The sequence below is a fragment of the Oxyura jamaicensis genome, chromosome 5, assembly GCF_011077185.1.
Source record: "Oxyura jamaicensis isolate SHBP4307 breed ruddy duck chromosome 5, BPBGC_Ojam_1.0, whole genome shotgun sequence".
In the NCBI taxonomy this organism is placed as follows: domain Eukaryota; kingdom Metazoa; phylum Chordata; class Aves; order Anseriformes; family Anatidae; genus Oxyura; species Oxyura jamaicensis.
This window is the reverse complement of record NC_048897.1, coordinates 31067306-31090354: the sequence shown is the minus strand read 5'-3', so window position 1 is coordinate 31090354 and position 23049 is coordinate 31067306. Positions and strand designations below refer to the sequence as shown.

At 54.2% G+C, this 23049-nt stretch overlaps 2 protein-coding genes and 2 long non-coding RNA genes across 5 annotated transcripts in view; 3 read left to right on the top strand and 1 right to left on the bottom strand.

The window, feature by feature from the left end:
* Positions 1-14495, top strand: part of LOC118167832 (transmembrane protein 263-like) — a 193457-nt gene extending 178962 nt beyond the window's left edge. Inside the window, exon 3 of the mRNA XM_035327655.1 lies at positions 9630-14495. Within this exon, the coding sequence (XP_035183546.1) occupies positions 9630-9916 (287 nt within the window). The 3' untranslated portion in view covers positions 9917-14495. The remainder of the gene's footprint in view (positions 1-9629) is intronic.
* Positions 14496-15372: 877 nt separating this feature from the next.
* Positions 15373-16759, top strand: LOC118168243. Of its 2 annotated transcripts, none has more exons than XR_004751439.1 (2): positions 15373-15479; positions 16368-16759. It is a non-coding gene; the product is annotated as an uncharacterized LOC118168243 (long non-coding RNA). The 2 variants fall into 2 exon arrangements; XR_004751438.1 differs by lacking the exon at positions 15373-15479 and adding an exon at positions 15534-15805.
* On the bottom strand, positions 16568-22883 carry CHST1 (carbohydrate sulfotransferase 1). The gene is made up of 2 exons (XM_035328474.1): positions 22727-22883; positions 16568-18542 (listed from the first exon to the last, which is right to left on the bottom strand). The coding sequence occupies exon 2, from the start codon at positions 18496-18498 to the stop codon at positions 17239-17241; it is 1260 nt and encodes a 419-aa protein (XP_035184365.1). The 5' UTR covers positions 18499-18542; positions 22727-22883; the 3' UTR covers positions 16568-17238.
* LOC118168245 lies at positions 18971-21195 on the top strand. Its single transcript, XR_004751444.1, has 2 exons — positions 18971-19356; positions 19579-21195. It is a non-coding gene; the product is annotated as an uncharacterized LOC118168245 (long non-coding RNA).
* Positions 22884-23049: the final 166 nt, after the last annotated feature.

Here is a 23049-nt window from a genome sequence, read left to right as displayed (position 1 = left end):
AAGGGAGATCCTTGAGTTAAGGAAGGTCCTGCTGAATCTGGTGGGAGGCTGTCTGACTTCCTCTCAGTGCCACAGCGATGCACTGAAGGCTAGAAATACCTCAGAGGCAGCAGGCACAGAGCAGTGGAGGGAATCAGGCCCTCAGTCTGCACAGGTTACAGGTCTGGCTCTTTGTGGTCCAGATATTGTCCAACTATGTGAAGCACTGACCCCAGGGGGAGGCCTGGATATCCCAGCAGCTCTGAGAGCATCCCAGAATAACTGCAACTTCCCCGCAGCTCACACTGCAGCACCAGGCGGAGCCCGTCAGTACCCACCGGGAGGCCGAGCACGTGCAGAGTCCCTGCTGTGCCTCACTGAGATCTGCCCTGAAAAATGCAAGAACATGAATATGGAGGAAGGCAAAGGGAGCTGCCACGCCCGCAGCTTCACCTTCCTGAGCAGCAGCTCTGTGTCTGTGCAGCACAAAGGAGGTTTGACGTCTCCTTGGACAGCGTTAGTGCTACCTTTAATTTATGCATTCGGGGCTGAGATTTCCAGGTGACAGGCTCGCTAGGAGCACAATAGTGGGCGGACTGGTTGTCACATTTAGTAGAGACAGAGGCGAGGGGACAGGCAAGAGGTCTGGGCGTAGTGCAGGGGTGTGATTTTTGCACTGGGATAGATCTAATCATCTGACACATGGCTTGGTCCTGTCCTTCCCCGTTCAGCCCGGCTGCGGGGGAAGGACGGTCTGCCTGCTCATCTGTTTGCTCCCAGAGGCGGTGTACCTGCCCACTCACAAGTGCCGCGCTCTCCCCTTGACAGCTGAGATGGGGAGCGAGTTTTTGAGATGATGCCACCGAACACCTACCACCAGCAGAATAACAAAGCCCCTTTCCTGCCCCACTGCTGGCATGCTGAAGCGTGAGCAGACAAACACATCTGTGCCTGCCTGGTGGATCCCCAGCTCAGCTGTTTCTGTAGCAAACAGCTTTCAGCTTAACTGTCCTGTTATCCTTTGGATGGACAGAAAAAATCCTGGATAGCCGCTGGGATGAATGGGTCATTTTTCTCAGTCAAAAATCTTCACTCAGACCTTAGGTCAGTTAAAATTTGCGGCTTTGCTTTTTGAGGCTCCATCCATTTTTTCTTCAGTTGTCCGTGTTCCTTGAGGGGGGAGGTAGGGAGCACATAATCAAAATAAATGGGCAATTTCTGGCTTTCTCACTGGTGCCAGCCATCCTGCTGGAAAGCATCAACATCCATTGCTCAGCTGCTCCAGGAGTGGGAAGAAGAAATGCCTGAGCCTGGGTCCTCTTTTATTAGGTAGGATCTGTTCATAAATTTTCTGGGCGTATTTTTGGACAAATTCTTGGATATCTCAGTGCAAAGTGTTTGAGTGACAGTCATGTTTCCATAAGGTAGACAGATTAAGCCTTTAATAGGATGGTGGCAGAGTACACAAAAATATACACAGCCATTGCTGGATGAACAGAGCAGGCTTTTGATGTCTGATCGTGCCAGCTCAGACCGCCTTCCTGCTTGTCAGATGTGACTGTCTGTCCCTTCCGTGCCCCTTCCCAAACTGCTGCTGGGACCAAACTCAGGCACCTTTTGATAAATTGTGAGTTTGCGGCATCATCATGGGAAGGACTTCTGGCCTCATTGGGCAGGGGAGACCCAGCCACGTCTGCCTTTGTGTAAAATCCACTGGGTAGCACCAGAGCATGGAAGAAAAGTCATTTCTTACATAAGCTTGGATTATGTTATTTACTCTCCATTGTTTGTGAGGGCCTCACAGAACCATGAAAATGACCTTTATTTCTCAACGGATTTTGTCCTTTTTCATGTAACAAATATTGATTATATTTCTTCTCCTGTGTCTTCATCAGAGCTGAATTAACAAGGCTGTTTAACAAGAGCATCTGATTCATTTGGGGTCTTTTTGTGCCAGGTGCTATCACGAGCAGCTGAAAGCAGCTCTGCAAAGAATGTGCAACCACTGTTACAGAACTGGCAGAGCAGGCGATGTGCCCTGATGAGCTGAGCTGGCATGGGTCAAAGAGCAGGTTTAAAAAGATGGTCTCTTCAGCCTAGGCACAGATACCAGGAAGAGTTGTTTTTAAGTAGTATTTCAAGTGTGAGAGCTCTTCTCCCCAACCCATTGAAGCCTAAGGCCGCTGGAAATCCTCGACCTCACTAGACTGTTCCAGTTCCACCCACAGATCCCCAAATGAGATCCAGAGCCCGCTCTGCCAGGCCATATTCACAGCAAGAGGTAATTCCTGTCCTTATGATCTAAAATCACAGTGTCGTGGCGATGACACTCCTATAGGACAGTGAATAGCAGGAGCCATTGGTACAGCTTCATATGCTTTCTTGCCAGGCTTTTAAGCAAGCCTCTTGACTGAATCAAGAGCTTATAGGTAGAGCAGAATGCAAATTGAAAGTAGATATAAATTGAAGGGACGTAAAGTTCAAGCAGACTAAGCCTGATGGCCACTTCTGATGCTTTTAACACAATGGAGAGGGAAAGCAAAGCCCGGCCGGTAGCTGTCCCTTGCTGCTCGTGCTTGCCATGCTGCACCATTTTGGTTTCTCATGCAGGACATGAAGGTTTGCTTGGGTGGGGAGAAAGCAGCTGCCAGACAGGGTTGGGCAAGGTGAAGTCTCATGCCTTTCAGGATCATCTCTCCACACTGTCAGTGGCCTTCAGAGATCCTGTGGATTTTTAGTGATGATTTTAGTGGTGGGAGATAACATTTGTTTCAGGTGAGACAAGGGGCTCATAAAGCCAGCTGTTGTACAAGCCAATAAAAATGGAAAGTCCTCATCTTTAAGCACTTATGATCTATGTCAGAAGGTGGCAACCTTTTGAGGACCTTGTCCCAGTATGCACTTTTCTCTCTCTCAGATTAGAGGTTAAGCGCACTAGTGGGAACTGGGGGATTCTCTAAGAGGCACTGTGAGACCAATCAATTAGTGCTCATCAGTTTCCTCTCTGCAGAGGGCAGGTTCCTGACATTGCCGGCTTTCTGGGCTTGGCACAGGTGGGACAGGCTCCCGCCTCCTGGCTGCCTGTCAGGGTCACCAGTATCTGTGTGGGCAGTCACACTGCCCCTAAATCAGGCCCCTACGGAGAAGGAGGAGAAGGGGAAGCAGAGGGGAGGAAACCATTGCCCAGCAGATATGATAATACTGAGAGCAGAACAAGGTCTCCAGGCTCCTACTTGATCCTTTCTGATGGACAGTGCTGCCTGCCCTCATGCGTGTTTTTCTAGGGCAGAAGGAGCATTACCTCTGGGCTGTGGGCCATCCTGCTCTTCAGCATCATTAGAAACCACGTCTCGTCCTTGTGACTAGTGTCGCTGAAATCTTGTAAACCTGGAGGGGAAATAAAGAATTAAAAATCGAAAGGGTCCCACGGAATCCTGGCTAGAAGACCCTGGCAGTTCCTTACAGACCATTGCAACTGCATAGCAGATAGTTTTCTGGATCAAGAGAACAGTTCTCTTAAGCAGAAAAGCAAAGCAAAGAGACTGATGATCTTTTTCAAGAATAAGAAAAAGAGACCCCTCTCACAGCACATCTTGACTCTGGTATTGAAAGCACTTCCAAACTGAGAGAGGAAGTTTATATTCCTCCTCTAATTAATACCTATTCCTACAAAGTGAAACAGAAAGAGAGGAAATGGCATTCATTTCTGCTGCTTGGGCATTGAGGAGGTGTGTGTGAGGCTGGGGGTGTCCTTGGGCTGGCTCAAGGCTGGTTTAATGCTTCAGCCGCTGGGTTATCAGCTGCTCTGAGGCCAAGCTTCCCAGATTCTCTTTTCAGTGGAAGTTTCAACAATACCACCATGTCTTTACAAATAATTTCTGTTTCACTGATGTGATGTTTTCCAACAAAAGATGAGCTAGTCAGAAAATTCCCAACCAACTCAGAGAACGGTACAGAGCCTCACACTTCTAGAGTCAGGGCTTAGACTGCATCTCCCTGAAGGCTCAGCTGAGGAAAACAAGCCACTCTCTATCACTGTTCATTTACCCTCCTGAACCCTGTCTCTCAGTGCTTCAAGGTAAATGTTTCAGCAGTTAATAATGCTCCTGGGGCATGTGCAAGGAACAATTAAAGCTCATTGTGCCAGTGAAGAGCCCTGGGGTGAGCTGGGGTTTGGAGACAGCTGCCCCCATTTTGCTACATGCAGCAGGATCCCGAGCAGTCCTGTAGCAGACTCTGGTGATAAATGTTTAAAACTCAAGGGGAAAACTCAGCGTGGCATTTCTAGGCTTTTGGCTGGTGGCAACCATCTTGGTGTCTAGTGGTTGATGCCTGGGCCAAGCAGGGCTGGGGAGAGCACAGCTGCTAAGCCCATGGAGACACTTCCAATAAGCTGCAGCGTGGGATCAGTGGCAGGAATGAAACCCAAGTGTGTGAACACTTCATAGTGCTCCCTTTTAACGCTTTGCCTTCAACAGTACAAGATCTAGATCTTTCATCCTGAAAAGCCAGAAAGGACAGCAACAGCAGTTCCTTCATCTCAGGCAGTAATGCTCACTGCAACTGTGCCTTACAAGGGTTAGCTGAGACTTCTCCAGCAGCACTGCAGGAGCCTTGGAAGAAGGCAGTGTTGGCCCTTCCCTGGAGGAGTCCCCCGTGAAGGTAGACAGCAAGGTTTTATTTATGCCCAACAGTCAGAGTGGTCTCTGCCTGCTTCAGCTGCTCGTGCCGGAAAAGAAGTTTCTCTCTCAAACGGAAAATCCTAGTTACAAAATCAACTTGTATAGCTCCGCGACGAGCTGGTGTGCATACGGAAGGGGCAAGCTTTTCTCTTGCCTTTGTGACTTATCTGTACGCTGGAAACCTCTCCAGAGATAAATTGGAAGTTGTCGTTGGCATCTCTACTGAGAATGTCAACAGGAATCTGTCAGTGCCAGTCATGATGATACAAACACAGTTTCCCCGCTTAAAGCACTGCACCAACTGTACCTAATTAACCTTCATGACAGCACAGCAATACAAGGAAATAGGGATCATTAACTTCAGCATCACTTTACAGAAGGGGAAAAGAAGCAGCAGTGCCAGCCCCATGCGTTTCAAATTGAGGTAGGCTCAGAAAATCGCAAGGTTAAAAATAACAATAATCCATTTGGGATTCTCAGAGCTTTAAGAGCACACTTGAATCAAACTTCCAGGTTTTTCTCCAAGAAACATCAAGTCTGGAAACTTCTCTCCCATACACACTTTTTCTGTGACTCAACAAGCCAGGCTCCTAGAAAATCACACATTCTCAATCACAGTGGTGCAGAGGCATTAAAGGAGAGACTGATTTGCTCAGTTGCTTAAAAATCAGTGGCAAAGCTGAGACTAGACTGTGTGAGTCACTGACCCTCCACCCCAGCTTGTTCCTGCAGACCAACCATTTCTCTAGGTAGGGGAGCCTGCCTCATTCCACCAGCTACTATCACAGTGGTCGCTTACTAGCTGCCAGAGGCATAATTCAGGCTTGAGCTAGCAACCTCACCCTTCTTCCCACCTCTGCAGAGGGACAGGTAGGTGCCATTTACTGTTTGGTTTGGTCTTTGAGCCATCCAGCCTCTCTCGCCTGGGGCTCAGCTGGGACAGAAGCGTCCTATGGGCGCAAAGCCCTGCGTGCTGCTCCCTGACTTGGGGCTGTTTTTGGAAGTCAGTGAGAAAGAGCAGCTTGTACTAACCCTTTTTAAAGCAGAGAGTTCTCCTTGCCCGTCATATCACCTGCTAGCAGGGGCTGAGAGGAAGAATAAGGCCTACTCCGTTATCCTGGCCACTAGCACAGGCTCCAGTTTTGTCTCACCAAATGAATGCAATGCAAAGCGCTGAGCAGTCACCATAGCAGCTTTGAAAATTGTATCTGTTACTACCGACAAACTGATCTCACTTGTGCCCTGAGTCATAGATGCTATCAGGACCCGATGAGAAAGCAGTGCTTTGTCTGGAGCCCCGGCCGGCAGGCTGCCTGTGCTGCACAGAAACCCATGGGGACGGGGGAAGGCTGTGGCCGAGGAGGAGAGTGTCGTGTGGGGTGCCGACCTCAGCACACAGAGTCAGCGTTTGGACAGCCGAGCGCTTTATTCATCTCTTTTTCCCTTTCTTCCTCTGTTCTGAGCTGACATGGGGTGAAGCGAAGCTGAAGGGACCCTTGAAAAGGCTGGGTCATTGATAGAAAAGAAAAAGGGCTTGACAGATGGTGAAGAGTTTTTATGAGCAGCATGGGCTACAGCAGGCTCCAGGGAACAGAATTGTCCCCATGCTCTGGCTGTGTGTCTGTCTCTCTGATTATTTTGTGTATTTCATCTCTGCTGTCTGTCTCACCCTTAATCTGGGCTCCTCTGTGCCAACAAAATGCTTAGCTCACTCCATTGTCTGAGAGACTAATTTGCACTGTAAATCCGATGCTTATCTTACATGACAGCTTACTATGGGGTTTATTGCAGTCCTGAAGACAAACTAACCAGGGATGGCTAGAGAGCTTTCGACACATCCTCTGGAGTATAGAACAAATATGACCTGTTTCAGCTTGCTGCCAGTTTAGGACGCGTCCCCTTGTGGTTGGGGTCACAAAGGATTTCTCTATTTCTTTCCATATAGATTGAAATCTGAGATTTAAAAAATTTTCTCTTTCTTTCGGTGGTACAGCTTCTGTTCTGCATTAAAGCCTTGGGGATGCTCCTGGAACAGCCTCGCACCGTCCTAGGGCCAGGTCCTCCATCTCCCTTCCCTGCTACTTGTGAGTTTAAGGACCACAGGAGTAGCTGCAGAGCAGGTGCAGGTGCAGGCAGCGTGCAAGCACTGATGCTCCAGGATGCCGCAGCTTTGTTGACTCTGCCTAGCTTAATCAGAAAGAACCTTTGTCCTTGTCTTTCTTCATTAATATTTCCTGACACTTTATCCGATATGTTTTAGCTCTTTGCTGGCAGAGTAACATCCCCCCTAATCTCATCTGCAGTTGCCTCCTCCCCTCTGGTCCCTGGGCTATCCACCTGCAGGCAAACGCAGCATCTGAGCGATTTTTACACTGGTGTTGGCCTGATAGCTGGGCAGCTCCTGTGGCCCCAGAAATGTGGGCAAAGGCCTAAAGCCTCCTACAGAGGTGTTGCAGGTAGCCTCGGAGACAGGTTTACATTGGGAGAGCCAGGGAGATGATTGCTGCATTGATACAGCTCTTGGTTCTGCAGCTGAGCATACTGCTTAATGCCCAGAGCTTCTGCATTGCAGTCCTCTGAGGGACACAAAGGATCCTGCTTCCCCGGACAGGGCAGTGGGAACACAAGACCCACATCATTCCATCCCACCGAGGATGGCATTCATGTGCAGAACCAGTCTGTTTTTCCAGACTGCCTTTATTCCAAGTCATCAGAGCTGGTGAGCACCGGGCTGCTCACAGGCACTGTCCTGAGCCTGGGGCCCAAGGGAAGGCTGCTGCACAGCCTGGGTGAAGCTCAGGTGAAAACATATGCAAAGACTCCAAAATCTGCAGAATTTTAGAACACAAAAATAACCAGCAAGGGATCATCACAGCACCTAATTCAGGCTCATGCCTTATCTAAATCTTCTGAAGAAGCCCCCTTCTCTTCCCTGCCTAGAAATGGAGCCAAGCAAATCAAATTTCCTAACTTAAACTCGTATGTTGAGTGTCTAAAAGTTAGCCATTTGAATCTGAAGACATCTTAAATTGTTTCCTCGGTGCCCTGGAGCACCTCTCCATCCCACAAATGACCTGCTGCAGTCCGGGAGCCCCCGGTGTGATTAACTGGCCCCCAGTCTGCCTGAGTGCTCGTGGTGTGGGCAGCATCTCTGATCTCTTTGGCAAGGTCAGGCTGTCCCTTCAGCCGTCTGCATCCAGCACCCCAGGGCAAGCAGTGCTTCCAAGGATAAAATCTGTGCCCTGCTGCTGCTGCTTTCTGTCAGATTTCTGGTTGGTTTGCTTAAAAAAAAAAAAAAAAGGAAAAAGGAAGGGAAAAAAAAAAAAGGTTTGTTTTCCAGCAGCACTTAGAGACCCCACTGTGTTGCGTGTCATGCAGACAAGGGGAAGACGGTCTGTGCTCCAACAAATTCATGGTATCTCTGGGTAGAAGTACACTGAACAGTAGATGTGGTAAAGATGCAGGGTGAGATGAGTTACTAACAACAGAAGGAAGATGTTTTCTTAGACTGAATAGGTCTGACATCTCCATCAAGCAGGGCGTGCAGCGTGCTGGGGCCCCGCAGCTTGATGAGCTGTTCACCAACCTTCCAGCCCTCCCAAGGCCTTTGCTTGCTAGCAAAGAAAGTCCACTCCCTGAATCAATATTGGCTCTAATCTGCGTGGAAATGGGAGTGGGTGGAGATATCAAAAGGGCTTTCCAGGTAGAAATTTTCTGTTGCCTGGAATATTATTAACAACCAAAGAAAGAGGCTGGCAGTGAGCAGATAAACAAGGGGCTTTCTTCTCAAGTAGCAGAGAGCTTCAGACAAGGAGGGTGGAGGGAACTTGAGAGCATCGAAGAAGAAATGGGGTGCACATTTAGCAGGAGGCTAAAGCCCTCTTGCTGCATTAGCACTGTGCACCTTCTGTTCTGAGTAGGTAGTGGGTTAGAAGGGGTTAGAAGGGATGCTGCTGCTCCAGGGCTCCTGTCTTCCCAGCTGGTGCTTGCTTTTTTTCCTGCCACAATTGCTTTGTTGTATTTTTGCAATTATTAGTAACTCATCTCGTGTACAGAACTGGCAGTAAATCAGAAGTCAGTCTCTGAAATACCTCGTCCCACGAAAAGAACAGCTCCTCCTCTGCTGCCTGTGTGCGGCACCCTTAGCTGGCGCAAAGCGAGGGGGTTGTGTGGGGGCCGACAGGGGAGCTGCCAGGTTTGAGTCCCCCGAGCAGCAGCGTGGCATCACCCCTTCCCCAAGAACTGACGAGCTGTGAGCGTTGACGTCTGCAGGGCTGTGGGCAGGTACGATGGCAATTTGGGTCGGTATGTTGTGCTGGCCTCGATCCAGCTGGCACAGGTAAACCAGCACAGTCTTAACACTATTAAATACATCGCTGAGATCTCTGGAGGGCTTGTACAACCTGAGGTGACGTCCGTGTCACTGTGTCTTTACTGCGGTTTGCTATCTGTGCTAGCTCAATTACAGCTCTGGCAGATAGGCCTGCGTTGTGCCTCAGTCCCTCACCTGACATTAGCGCAGACCTACCTTGAAACAGATGCTCCTGAGGACCTGGAGGCCATGCAAACGTCAGCTGGTGCTGTCTGCAGCTCGTGCCTCCGATGTTGGCAACAGCCTTTGTGATTTAATGGTTTTAGTCAACACGCAGGGGAGGGGAATTATATCTCTCGTTAGTGGAATTTGCTTTAAATTGCAGCACTGAGACTTGAGTTTGGGGATATAACCGAGCTGACGCCTTACCTTCTCTGCCATGTGGGCAGTTCTGCTCCCATCGTCTGCCATGCCAAAGTCCTCTCCTGCCATGCTGTAGGCCCGGGATTGCTCCGGTTCCTTCCTTGGGCACCAAGGGGCTGCAGGGCACTGGGATGCGGGAGCATGTGCCGTGGTGGAGAACCTCCTGGGCTGGAGGAAGGAGAAGGGCCTCAGCCTGAGCTCTGCTGACTTTCCCTTTCTCTTTGTCCCCACAGATGCCAGCAAGGACCACCCGCAGCCGCAGGCAGGGGTGATCTGGAGAGTGACGGGCGGCCTGTTCAGTATCACCCGGGGAGCCGTGGGCGCCACGCTGGGAGGAGTTGCCTGGGTGGGCAGCAAGAGTCTGGAGCTCACCAAAACAGCTGTGACCAGCGTCCCTGCTGCTGGCGTTGGACTAGTGAAGGGCAGCGTCTCGGCGGTGACTGGCGGCGTCGGAGCCGTGGGCAGCGCCGTCGCCAGCAAAGTCCCTTTCACCGCAAAGAAGAAGGACAAAGCTGACTAATCCCCATAGCAGCTCCCTTCCTAAAGATCCGAAAGATCAACCTGCCCATACTCTCCCCCTGCACAGCACCTCTTTGAGTTGGAACCAGCCGCTTCAGGGAGGGTAAAGCACCCGAGCAGACTCCGGCCGCGGCCTGCTCAGCTCTGCCTGTCTGTCTCAGAGCTCTCAGAGCCGCTGTCAGCGCCTTTCACCCCCATCACCTACTGGGAACCATCTCTGCTCCCAGGGCTTTAAAGGCACGGTTGTCTCTGTCTCGCAGTTTCCTTCCTCCCTTCTTCCTCTGTGTAAGCACGGAGGGCTGGGAGAGGGTGTTGGGCTCCATCTGCCTGAAGGTGGAGGGACAAGGGGGCAGGGGGAAGAATTATGCCTGGCTTGAAGTGTGGGTTAGGTATTGAATTCAGCTTCAGCAGGGAAGACAGCCTCTGAAACACCCTTTCCCTTTGCTCTGGGAGGTGTGCCTGGGGTGCCTGCCTGCAGGAAAAGAGTAGAAGTCCCACTGACACAAAGGAGAGATACTGTGAAAAGGGGGAAGCCTCCCGCCTGCCCTGTACCTCTTACCTTTTCATTGTAGGACCCATCCCACAAGCTACTCCCAGTCACTCACTCCCTGGCTGAATTGCACCCTTCAGGGAAGGAACCCTTGAGCTGAACAGAGCAGCTCAGGGATGACGCCACACAAGAGTATCCTATGTCCTGGGTCACCAACTTCTGTGCAGATTTTCTGGGGGAGAGGTGGGAGGATGAAACCTGCTGAGTGTTCTCACTCAGGGAAAGAGCTGACAGTGGCATCTGCCAGGCCTCTGTGATATTAGAGCACAGGTAGTGATGCTCCACTGGTGCGAGGGGAGAGGTGCCCTCGCCACGGAGACACAAACCAGGCCCTTGGGTTTGACCCCTGAAGTCCTTGCAGTATCCCACTCTGCAACGGGCATTTTGGCTCTAGGCCACGCTCTCACTCCACAGACGTCACTGGTAATCTGAGCAAGCGTGTTCCCAAATGCCATCCGAGTTCTGCTCCAGAGAGGGAGAGGAGGCTGAGAGCCTTGCTCTCCCCTGACTCAGCACCCCCGTAGTGGTGGCCTGGCTGGGAGCGGGATGCGCTGCTTCAGAGGATACTTCCCCGAGGGGCTGAGCATGCTGCAGCGGCTGCGACCCTGTGCAGGGCACCAGCAACTCCTCCACGTGCTGCTCCTGAGGCTCCAGCCCCGCTCCTCTAAACAACTGTGTTGCACTAAATATCCCACCCAAACTCTCAGTGCCGCAGAAACCCAGACACCTGCATCCATCTGGGAGTCATTGCCATCCTCAGCCTGGCCTGTGACGCTCGAGGGGTTGCGAGACGTCGTGCACACACACACATATACACACACACATGCACACACTCACACTCCAAGGTCTCCTGCAATTCTCGGGATGAGGAAAGCCACAGGTTCCAACATTAACTCTGCCTTCCCTGGCTCTGGCAGGTTATTAGCCTAGGTTGTTAGCTGTTGGATGCGTAGGCAAGTGAAGCAGTGTTCGTGGTGTATTTTATAGATATGCATATGTGTTAGCGTCTGTGTATGTATCAGCCCACAGGCATGTTTTCAGCCAGGTAAGCACAACTGTGCCACTGCCGCGGAGGAGTTTACACAATCATCTTTGGCACTTCCAGCGCATCGGTTTTATATAGGGTCCTGGTCAAAATAATCATGTTTTAGAGGAAGGTTTCCCCTCTGTTGCCCAACAGCTTAGTTTACTGAAACCAAAGGAATGTGAAAAATCTCCTTTCTCCTGTCTATGCCATTTGTTTACTTTCTGCCCTGTCTTTGGACACTGAAGCCAACTTCCTTGATTTTCATTTCCTGTTTGAGGTCATTGCATTTCCTGACTGCTCTGTTACACGTAGGACTCAAACATCAGGGAGTATTTAAGTATAACCCCTCCACCCCCATTTTGACTGATTGTTCTTGGGCTTGTGAAACAGTTTTGATTCTGACCTTTATTAAATCCACATTTGGGGCCTGACTTAAGTCGCCGTGTCCCTGTGTTAGTCCTGCAGGTGTTAGTCTCTCTCCATGCCCCTTGCTGGGTAGTGGCCCTGCCGTTTGCAGTGGCAAGAGGTTGCTGATCTCCACAGTATGTTACTCTTGATAGCATGAGAGTGGTTTAACCTACGTCTTTGTTTCTGAAGAGGAAACAGCATTCAGTATGAGTATGCATTTCCTCTCTTTGTCTCTTTTGTTCTTGTGAAGGCCAAGTTGACCCAGATGTGTTGGTTCTGTCTCTGAAGGCAGCAGCTTCACAGGAAGATCAGGTCTTGATGTGTGCCTGCACTTTGCTGGGATGCTTGTGGCAGTTAGAAAGGCCAGAAGAAACCTTGTCTGTTCTTCCTTTGTACCGAGTGCCCTACAAAGCAGGAGGGCAGTTTGCACTGCATGGATCTCTGCTCACCGCTCTCCCTCAGCACATCTCATTTCTCATGCCAGATCACAGACTGCTTCTGAATCCACCTCTAGCCCCAGAGCTAAAAGCAGCTTGTGCATAACTACCTGTGCTGTCACCAGCCCTCTTAGAAAGATGGTTTCTCACCAGCTGGGACAGAATACAATCTTCTTCCAAACTGCCTCTCTGAGGCTTTAGGCAGGAGAAGACTGTGTAAGGACTTTACTTCTCCAGCTGCCCCTGGGCAGGTGAAGGGAAGCTCACGATGCTCTGGCTAACCAGCATCTCACACAGGCTCCTGCTGCCAGGAGGGAGAGAATAGAGCCTTCCCAGGCCGTTGTCTGCAGGCATGGAAAGTATGATAGAAGTGCATTAAGGAGGGTCTAAGGGTTTCCCATCTTTTCAGTTCTGCTCTTCAGTGCACCTTGCAGTAAATGCCTTAAGGCTCCCCGTTTGTCCAGAGCTGCCATTTCCTCACGGGGTGGCCTGGAGAAGGGGAGGAGAGGTGTGAAGGGAACTGTTCTTTGAGCCCAGCTAATGGAGAAGCCATGGACCACCAACAGCTGAAAAAAGGAAAACTAGCAGGCAGGGATAGAAGATCAAACCTTCCCAAAAACCAGGGCCTCGTACTGCTTAATGAGCATACAGGAATACATAAATACACGGGGCTCAAAGGAAGGCTTCTGGAAGGTGTGTCCCTGTTGGCACGCTAGGCCTGCATGATTGAGCCTGGTGACCCGGCCCCAGGCCGCTCTTCTGGGCACTGTCTGTGCCAGAGCAGAAAGAATAACAGGGCTGGTGGCACCAGTCTAACCACAAAGATGCTTCCTGGCAGCTTTGGGTGCATGATATTGGGATCTGGACAGGAGGCGGAGGCCACTGCTTGCTGATGGAAACCACTCCTTTCCTCCTCCCCCACCACAGAGAGCAGCCAGGCCACGGGTGCAGGCCTTCCCCACAGCCCCTTCATCGCAGAGGGCTAAAAACCGTATTTTGCATAAATCCCACTGATGGGGGGCTTGGTGCAAAAGGAGGGGGGCAGCTCGAAGGTGGACAGAGGGATGAAGGGAGCTCGTGCAAGGGAGATGGCCGGTGTGACAGGAGGAGGGGAGGGGAGAGGAAGAGTCAGGGAGCAAGAAAAGGAGGAGCAAGGAGGGAATTTGTTTCTTAGGACAGGCTCTGAATCAGAGGATGAGCGTGAGGGAGTTGGCCCTAGGGAAGAGCACGGAAGGGAAGTGGAAGAACATGGGTTTTGGGGTGTGGTGTGGTTCCACTCCTGACCAGAGCCCTGCTTCCACAGCACTGATGATTACTAAGTGTTTCCATTTAGCTAGGTCAATATGCCCAACGGCTGCGTGGTCCAAATGCCAGATCAGCCCCTCCATTACCTTCCACCTTTCAAGCTCTCCCCCAGGCTTTTGCCATGATCCCCCCATGGTGGGGCTAGGGTGGGTCCTACACACAGTTCTGTGTCCACCACAGCTGGGCATTCCCCAAGGGAAGCCTGTGGGCGCTTCCTTTCCTCCCTTTTCCCTTTGCTTATCCCATTATTGTTCTCTTTTTTTCCCCTCCCTTAGCTTTTTTTCTTGCCCCTGGATAGAGCTCTCCAGAATCCCGCCTGAGCCCTCCGTTAAACATCTGTGCTCATGCTGGCTGGGAGGGCAGAGAGGGTGACTGTTCCCGCAGCTCCCCTGGCTGGGAGAGGAGTGCACGTCTTCCACCCCTCTCTGTCCGCTTGTGTTCGTGTCTGGAAAATCTTACCCCGTTTCTTTCCCTCTGGGTTCCCTTGTTGGCTCTTGTTCCTGTGGGTGGGTCATCCCTGTGTCTCCAATGCAAAGTAATCCTGGTAAAAATAACAGCATGAGCATAAGCGTGGAGATGGACAGAGAGAGCCGCAGGGCTGCCGGGACAGATGCACGGGGCTCGTCTCTGCTTCCCCAGGAGCCAAGGAGCCCTGTGCAAGCCTGGGACCATCACTGCGGCCACACAGTCCCGTGCATGGCACTGGGCTCCAGAGGACACTTTGGTTCTTTATCATTTCATTGTCTGTAATTGGTTTCCTACTGAATTTGTTTGCTTGGTTTGTTTTGCAGTGTGTTTCTGGGAATATTCTGCATCTCTGTATTTTAATTACAGTAAAATTTGAGGATAAAAATCTTTGTTGCACCATTTCTTGCTTCCAGTGGGGGAAAACAAGCAGAGGAAGCACAGTTGAACGAAGATGTTAGAGATTCCTTGGGAAATCAGATCTCTCCCCTAAGGGCTCTAAATGAGGCACCAAGCAGGGCTGAGGCTCAATCCCCACATAAACTAGGACACGGCTTTCAACCGTGATTCAAAAGCCATTTTGCTGCAAGCAGGTTTCCTGATTGGAATAGCAAGAGCAGTTTGGAGAAGATTTTTTTAACTTGATTTCTTGTTTTGCTTTAAAGACCAAAAATGCGCGTGTGAGCACATTCAGGCCAGAGGAAGGCTAGCTGAGCCACAAAAGTGGTATCTCAGCAGCCAAGGAGGGGAAATTTTGCCTCTACAGCTGCCATTTCTTCTAGCAGGTTTGCACAGCTACTTCTCCTAGCTGAGGAAGCAAAGAGAAGCCTCCTTCCCCCTGCAGCAGCCTGCCATTTCAGCAGGTCGAGGGGGTTTTACTTCCCTCCCCAGAGCTGCAGGGCAGCCCCACAGAGCAGCCAGACACATGTATTTGCTTGCTGGCAGGCAGCACGGGTGCTGGGATGGGCACAGCCAGCCACCCCGGCCACCTCAGCCACTGCACGGATGCCTGCCCATGGCAGAGCTGCCCCGCTCCTGGGAACATGCAGCCCTTGAGCAGGGACGATGGCAGTGCAGCGGAGAAGCCACCAAGCTCTGGGACTGCTGAGGAGGGAGGAGGAATTTGGCAGCCTTGCAGCCCGTGTCCCTTTTACTGGGATAAGGCTAGGAGCCAACAGCTCGGCATTCGTTAAGTGCTGACAAAAGGATTAATTTAGTAGCTAATAATGGGGCAATCAAGCCATTTATTTGGTTGATGCTTTGCTGGCGGTGGAGGAGGAAATGCCTGGGATGTGTGGCTCTCCAGTTGATGGGGCACGTATCTGTCCCACAGCATGGTGACCCACAGTCCTGCTCACAGGGCAAGAGCCAGGTGAGGGGAGGCCATCGGATTCACCGCCCTGTTCACCTCTTTGCACCAGTGCCCAGCTCAGGCACGTTTGCCAAATTAAGCTTGTTTGCTACATGCTGCTAACGAGCTGACCTTGTGTAGCTGCAGCACCTGCCCCTCATAAGTCTTTAAAGGTGGGGAAAGGAGGGTGGAAAATTGCCTGTAGCTGCTGTTTTTCCTTCTGTCTTGGTCCAGGGATGGGTGTGTGCAGTACCCGGTCCCACCCTCTCTCAAGGAAGAGCTCAGGCTGGGAGCCGGTGGCCAGCAGACCTCATAGGTGCCTTTGGAGAGGAAACCTGCCCAAGCAGGTGGGTTCTGGGTGGCCAAAGTGCCATTGGAGCAGGTCCAATGTTACTGTGAGGGCTGGGATTGTGCGGCCATGGGTGGAAGTAGCTGGCCTTGCAGGGCTTTCTGTCGGTCCCTGTCTGGCTCCTGAGGTGACAGAGCTGTGAAACTGCCAGGGGCTGCTCTCCTCCTTCCCCTGGGGACAAGCCCCACATCTGGGCTGTGGGACATGCCTCAAGGGCTGGCTGCTGGGAGGGGAGGACCTTGTCCCTGCTGGGTTGGAGAAGTCGGTGAACTGTCCTAGCGGGCGATGTTTGAACAGACTGACCACAGCTTGTGTCAGGCTTCGGGTGTGCTGCTGCCACCCTGGTCCTCCAGGGCAGGGCACGCTAGTGCTTGCATCAGGGGGAGTCTAAAACCAGCAGGTGCAAAGAGGGGCAGGCTGATGGGGCTGGGGCCATGGGGATCTGCTGCCAGGCACTCCAGGGAGTCCCATGCCCCTACAAAGGCCAGCGAGCTCTCACATCTGCAAATAACCACAGGTTCTCAAGTTTGGCTTAACCACTTGCATTTTTACACACTTAGATGCAAACATGCACGTGCCGAAGGAAGCGACTCGCGGTTCCCTGCCGCCCTTGAGGGGCCGTGGTGTAAGGTCCCCGACCCCAGCCTGCTCCCGTGGGCTGGAGAAGCCAGGTGGATCTGGAGACATCGGTCTTTGCCTGTCGGTGCATCCACCTCAGCTGCAGTTACTGAGGTCTTTCAGTTGACGTTCACCCCCCAGGTCAGTTTTATTGCACTTTTATTTACAGAAAACACAGAAATAAAGCATTAAATGTGTTGGGCTTCTACCAAACCACCCAATCACTTTTTTTTTTTTTTCTTTTGTGGGTTTTTGGCACGAAGAAATATCACAGGTGTTACCAAACAACCATGTATGAGCAGCTGACCGCCTGCCCAGCCCAATAATATGACTTCAACAGACATACTGAACCGAGATTGAAGACAAGGAGGTTGTTCGGCGTTCATCTTCCAGTCTAACCTGCTCACCGGGGTCAAGGGGAGTTACTCTGGAGGGGACGATACCATTCATAAATTAAATTTATATTTACCTCTTACATTGTAAAAGTAAACAGTGCAAAAGTACAGTACCCCAGGTACCCTTCGGTTTGGAAAGCTTGAAGGTCGCTTTATACATTTTGTGTGTTTTGTAAACATTGTTACCCATCCACAGTTCTAGCTCTTGCTTGGAGACCCGATTCCTCTTGTGTCCGAAACGTGTTGAGAGGCAGCAGTCGCTTCCCCTGGACTCCATTGAGATTCCCGCTCAAGATTTAGTGCAAATTTTTGGAGAGAAGAAGATGAGAAAGAGGGGAGTGAGGGGAGGAACAAAACAAAAGAAAACAAAATAAGGCAACAGTTTGAAACAGTCCGTATCAAAAAGGGGGCCCCGGCCTTAGGAGAAGGGCAGGAAGTCTCTCTCCTCCACCAGGCTGATGGAGAGGTTCTTCAGCTCCTCCTCGGAGCCGGCGGTTTTGTAGCCGAGCTGTGCCAGCACCTGCTGGCAGGCGTGCTGGGTGAACGCCACGATCTCGTAGGACAGGCGGAAGCGCCACTTCTCCGCTGTGGCTGCCGAGTTGCGCACTGTCCCGTACTTGTGTTTGGACGAGGACCGGTCTCCCCGGGTGTTGTTCTGTATCCAGCGCTCGACGTTGCTGTCCATGGGGATGCCCAGGAAATCATAGATCTCCTCGGTCTTTTTCATCGGGTTCCTGGCCAGGTCTTCGTACCGCACCAGCATGTACTTGCCCTTGAGCCACGGCGGCCGGTTGAGGCCAGTGGAGACGGAGTTCCAGAAGTCCTCGCACACTGTGGTGAGCTGGGTCACGTCCAGGTTGTACGGCTTCCTGCCGGTGCCATCCCAGATCCTCCACAGCCGGTAGGTGTCCCGGAAGGTCTCGCTGCGGGACGCCAGGATCCCCCGGGGGTCCCTCACCAGCTGGATGACCTTCAGGTTCAGCCGTGGGTCCTCCACCAGGGCCCGCAGGTCGCTGACCTCGGGCACCCGCACGGTCTTGATGGCCACGTGTCCGTGCTCCCTGCAGGACTCGGTGGCCAGCGTCAGGTTCAAGGTGCCGCACTTCTTTACACAGTCTCCTTCCTCCAGGTGGAGGTCGGTGGCTCCCAGGGGCTCGCAGACAGGCGGCGAGCACAGCGCCTTGCTGGCCCCCCTGCGGAAGAGGCGGTCGGTGGTGTGGTTGATGGGCTGGGGCTTGATGTAGTTCTCCAAGAAGTAGAGGTCGCAGTCGTACAGGCTCCTCAGCAGGTCGCGGCTGGCCCCCAGCATGACCCGCCTGTCTGTCGTGCTCTTGCTCTGGGTCAGCTTTGGGATCAGCGTGTACTGGACGTGGTAGAGGGGCTCGAATAAATAGAAGACGTCGAAGTGCTGGTTAAAGAGCTGCCCCACGAAGGAGGAGCCGCTGCGGGTGGTGGCGAGGATGAGGACGTGCGTCTTCCTGGACAGGTTGTAGGTGAAGGTGGGGCTTTCGTCGCACAGCCGGTCGGGCGCATCGGTGTCCTGGCTCAGGCTGCAGTTCACGGGGCTGGGGATTGGGCAGCTGTGGAAGGACTTGGCAGTGAAGGTCCGGATTGCCGTGTACTGGATCGCAATGGATGCTAAGGCTAGTAGGAGGACAGCCTTCCAGGAACATTGCATGGCTGGTCACCTTCATGGGGCTTCTTCACAGGTCGTCTTGGTGTCTGCAACCCAACAGAGAAGTCATGGGTTGAGCAAGGACCACTGAGGAGGACCCACTGCCTACTGGGTACACCACACACCCTCCCATAGAGCACATACTCATAACCACGTGGATCCCAGTGACGTATTTCAGAGCCCTGCTTCAGAGGAGGACAACTGGCAAAATCCCAGTGGCCCTGTGCACCTCCAGCACTGAGCTGCTGCTGCTGCTGGCCAGGTCCTGCTCTGCTCTGGGATTTGAGCCCCCTACACAGCTGACTGTGAGAGGAGGGAGGCAGGAGGAACTGCATCCCCTGCATCCTCTGTTGGCTGCAAGTGTGCCCTGGCGGTGACTCTGCCTCTTCTGGCACAAAGCAGTGGGAGATGTTCCCATGCGCTTCGAAACAGTCTTGACCAAGACAGTAGCCACAAAAAAAAAAAAAAAAAACTTTAAATAAAATCCCCCAAATGCTTACATGCACCAGAAACTGCTCCTACACCCATCCAAGCCTTTGGGCCAGGACGGGAGGATGCTGTAACTCCTTTCAAAGCCCCAGCAAGGGTTTTCTGCTGCAGGTCCCTGCTGTGCCATCCTCCTCTGCTATCTGCAGGTTTGCACTAGGGTCTGTTTGCAGACACAGGAGAGCAGCCTCACGTGGACAGCGAAGCACGTAAGAGGAAGGAGATAAACACCAGCGTTGGGTGAGGGAGCCCGCCGTGCACAGCCCTGGATAATATGAGTCTGTGTCCCTTCTGCAGCCCCCCGCACACACTGCCCCTTGCCCGTCAGCCTCCCACATTTCCTCCCATGTGGCACGGGCCAACAATGGATGGCAGGTGAGCTGAAAAACACATTTTTAAATTTTTTTTACATTTATTATCTACTGGTTGCCCCAACTGCTGGCTCCAGGAGCTGCTAGGCTCCAGAGACCTCTCACAGGAGGGGGGCTTTCTGCACCCAGAGAGCAGGATCCCCATGTGGAATATTCTTTGGCAAAAGTGCTGGCTTGGCAGCCTTGTGAGGGTTCAGAGAACCCAAGGGCTTATTTATTTTTCCAGGTCTGCTAAGACAGGATGTCCTGCTGGCATCCCCTGGTTCAGGTGACTCATGGAAGTGCCATCTTCTGTGTGGAAGGTGCAAACTGGGACCTCTTTCCTGCTCTCTAGGGCCAGCCAGCCCCACTGCACCCTTCAGGCAAAGCCTCAACTTTTGCTCCGTGCTGGTGGAGAGTGGAGATGATGCCACTTGGGTGGTCCTGATCTCGGGTTCTTCACTTGCCCCAGGTCCTCTCCCCTTTGCAACGTGCCAAGCTGAGCGAGGGAAGCAAAGACCCACGTACTCAGAGCAGATGGAAAGCAGCAGCGTCAGCCCAGCATCAGCCTCTGCTGCCCCTCATCTCCTTTTGCGTGTGCCCTGCCCGATCACCAAGCCACAGCCAGGGAGGGGCGGGTTTTGGGAGAAGTGTCCCTCCCTGATGTCTCATCTGTGGCTTTTAAAGCCAGTAGGAGCCTCCTCCCATCACTGCATCCCAGGAGATGCGGCTCCTGCTCAGCCCTAGCCCTCTCACAGAACGATGAGCACCCCTCGCTCCTCTCTCGGCTGCACGCAGAGCCTGCAGCTGGGCTGGCAGGAGACACCTGAAGAGGAGATGCATGGCCCTGCGCCATTCAGGGCAGCTTTGCCGAGCAGCGGTTGCAGCGGGTGTGCTGCAGGAGGATGCCCCGGAGAGAGGGCACGTGGCCTCTTTTGGTGCTGGGGTCACCGCTGCCCCTTACCCAGCCCTAACTCTCCTTGGTCACAGCACGCCAGCCCATGCCTCTGCCTCGCCTGTGTCTCCGTGCAGCTGCCTGGGAGCAGGCTGGCCATGAGGGATGAGCTGCAGGAGGCCGGCCAGTGTCTGGCACGGGAACAGGAGCATTGTCTGCCCAAGGAGGAAGGTGCCGAGTCTTTCCTCTCCCCCGCCCCGCTTCCCGCAGCCCTCATCCAACAGGATGGGCGAAGGCAATGCAGCCTCCCCGGCCATGCGACAGCAGCGGGTGTGCAGTCACCTGCCCTCCTCTTCCTCCTCTTCCTCCCAGCACTACTCCAGCCCTGGAGCACCAGCAGTGCCAAAAGCGACTAAGCTGGATGGCCTCTGTGAGCGACCGGCACAAGGAGCGTGGCTGGGAACAGCACAGGGGATGCTGAGTGCCGGACTCTTCTTTTGGGGACAATCTTTGGGTGGGAATGACTTGTTCTGGGGGGGTTTGTGGCAGGGGCATGGCATTTGAGGACTTGTCATCCCCTGACATCGTGGGGGGCTCCCGCAGCACCTTGTGTGCTGGCAGAGGAGCAGGGCTGGCTGCCTCCTGCCCTAAGCCCTCCCTGAAGGTTCTCCCGCTGCTTCCCGGAGGTGGCCGTACTCAGGCACCTCGGGTGCGACAGCAGCTCTAGGCAGGGGACCGTGCAGCAATGCCACCGTCATTGCTGGGTGCCTGTTTCCAAGGCGCTCTTGCGGGGCAGCCAAAAACCAACAGCTCTTTTGGGCTGTCTTCAGACTGCCCCCTCCCTCCTCGGCTCGCCAGGAGTTGGGCACCTCCAGGGCAATCCCTGTGCCTGGCTGAGGCAGGGGCTGCAGCTGGAGGCTCGGTGGTGATGTGGGTGCCTGGGCGAGCCCCAGGGTGATGCCGGGGACGTGCCCGCACCCACCGGGGCTGCCCACCCGGGTCTGGGATCCGGGGCCCTCTGCCCCTAAATCCGATCACCACCAGCAAGCCTGTTTCCATGGAAACCGCACAGTGACTCAGGACTTTGGGACCAGCTGGAAAACACAACTATGAGCAGCAGGCGCCCGGGGAGGCTTCAGGGGTCTTGGGGTGAGGTGGAGGGGCGAGGAGTGCAGGGAGCGGGGCACAGGCACCTGCTCGTCCATGTGTCCGGGCACGCTTCTGCCGGTACAGAGGGGCACGTTGGGACACAGGACAAGGGGATCACAGGAGCCAGGAGCCAAAACCCCTCTCCTGACACCCGCGCTGCTGCAGCACTGACAAGTCCACGCTGCAGCACACTCAGAGGGGAGCGGATCCCAAAACGTGCCTGGCCGCAGGCAGCCCCTAGCCCCCCGGGGATAGGGACCCACGCGTGCGTGGGCACCCACAGGGCTCCCGGCACTGTCACTTCCACCGGCAGTGCCCTGGGGTGCAGGGCTCCTTCCCGCGGGGCAGCTCCTCACCGCGGCTGCCTTTTGGGAACGGGGACGCGGGGTCTGAGCCGCAGGATTGCAAAGCAGCTCTGGGCTGGGGGACCCTCCGGCACGGCCACTGCCGCTCCCCAGTGTCCTGCCACTTTACCTGGCGAAACGACACGTTGCGGCCACCGAGGCGGGGAAAGCGAGCCGCACGATGAGCATCCCACGCGGCTGCAGCGGCTTAGTCATGCTTGCACCTCTGCACATCCACGCAGCAGTGGCACGGGCAGGCAGCACCCCGGGTTAAGCGACAACCCCCCCGGGAGACACGGCTCCGAGAAGCCCCGGCTTCCCCTCAGCGCGGGTGCCTCCTGATTTGGGGACCCGTCCCCGTGCCCCGCGCAGCCAGGCCGGCTCAGCATCGCCTCCTCCTCCGCACCAGGGCTCCCCTGCGGCCGTGGCTCCGAGCTGCGCCCGGAGAGCCGCGGGCTCGCCCCGCTCTGCGCCCGCATCGCCCCCGCCGCCCTCCGGTGGGCAGAAGGCTCGGGGCACCCTGCTCCTCCCCATCCCGTCCTCCTTTCCGAGGCACCGACGGGTCACTGGAGCCTAAATCATCCCGGAGGTTTCTCGGGGCTCTCGGCTGTTCCCTACCGGCACCGGGCATCCTCCTGGTGAGTTCCTGGGTCCCTCCCGAGTAACGCCACCCCAGCCGGTCCCGGACTTTCCTTGTGGAAAAGGAAAGCCCACCTGCACCCGTGTCCCCCTCATCTGCTCCTGGCTGCCCGACCGTGCCCATCCCGCAGCGCCGGGCCGGGGGGGGAGCTCCGAGGGGCAGGGCAGGGCACATAATTGCGGGACAGACTGCGGGGCTCTCCTCTTCCGAGCGGCAGCTTTCCGCCGAGCATCCCCGACTTTCCCGCAGCCCGCTCCCTCCTCCCGGCACCGAGAGCTCCGGGAAGGGCCGGCCGGGCAAAGTTAGCCCTTGTCGCAAAGCGGGGAAGGGCTGAGGGGGCAGCCCCTCGCTCCCCGCCGCCCCTTACCTGGCGCAGCGCCGCGGCGAGCTCCCCCCGCATCCCCGGCGGCTCCCCGCCGCGGCTCCCGGCCCGGGGGACGCCGAGCCCCGTCGCCGGAGCTCAGCCGGCCGTGCCGAGAGCCGGGCTCGGGGCCGCCCCTCCACGCCCCGCGGCCGGGCGAGGCGAGGGGAGGGCCGGGGAAGGGGCTGCGCCCGCTCTCCCCTCCCTCCTTTCCTTCCCTCCCTCCCTCCCCTTCTCCCTCCCGGCAGCGCAGCCTCCGCGCCGCCCCGGCGTGCTGAGCTGCAAACTCCCAAGTTTTCTCTTTTTCTTTTTTTCGTTAATCTCTGCAG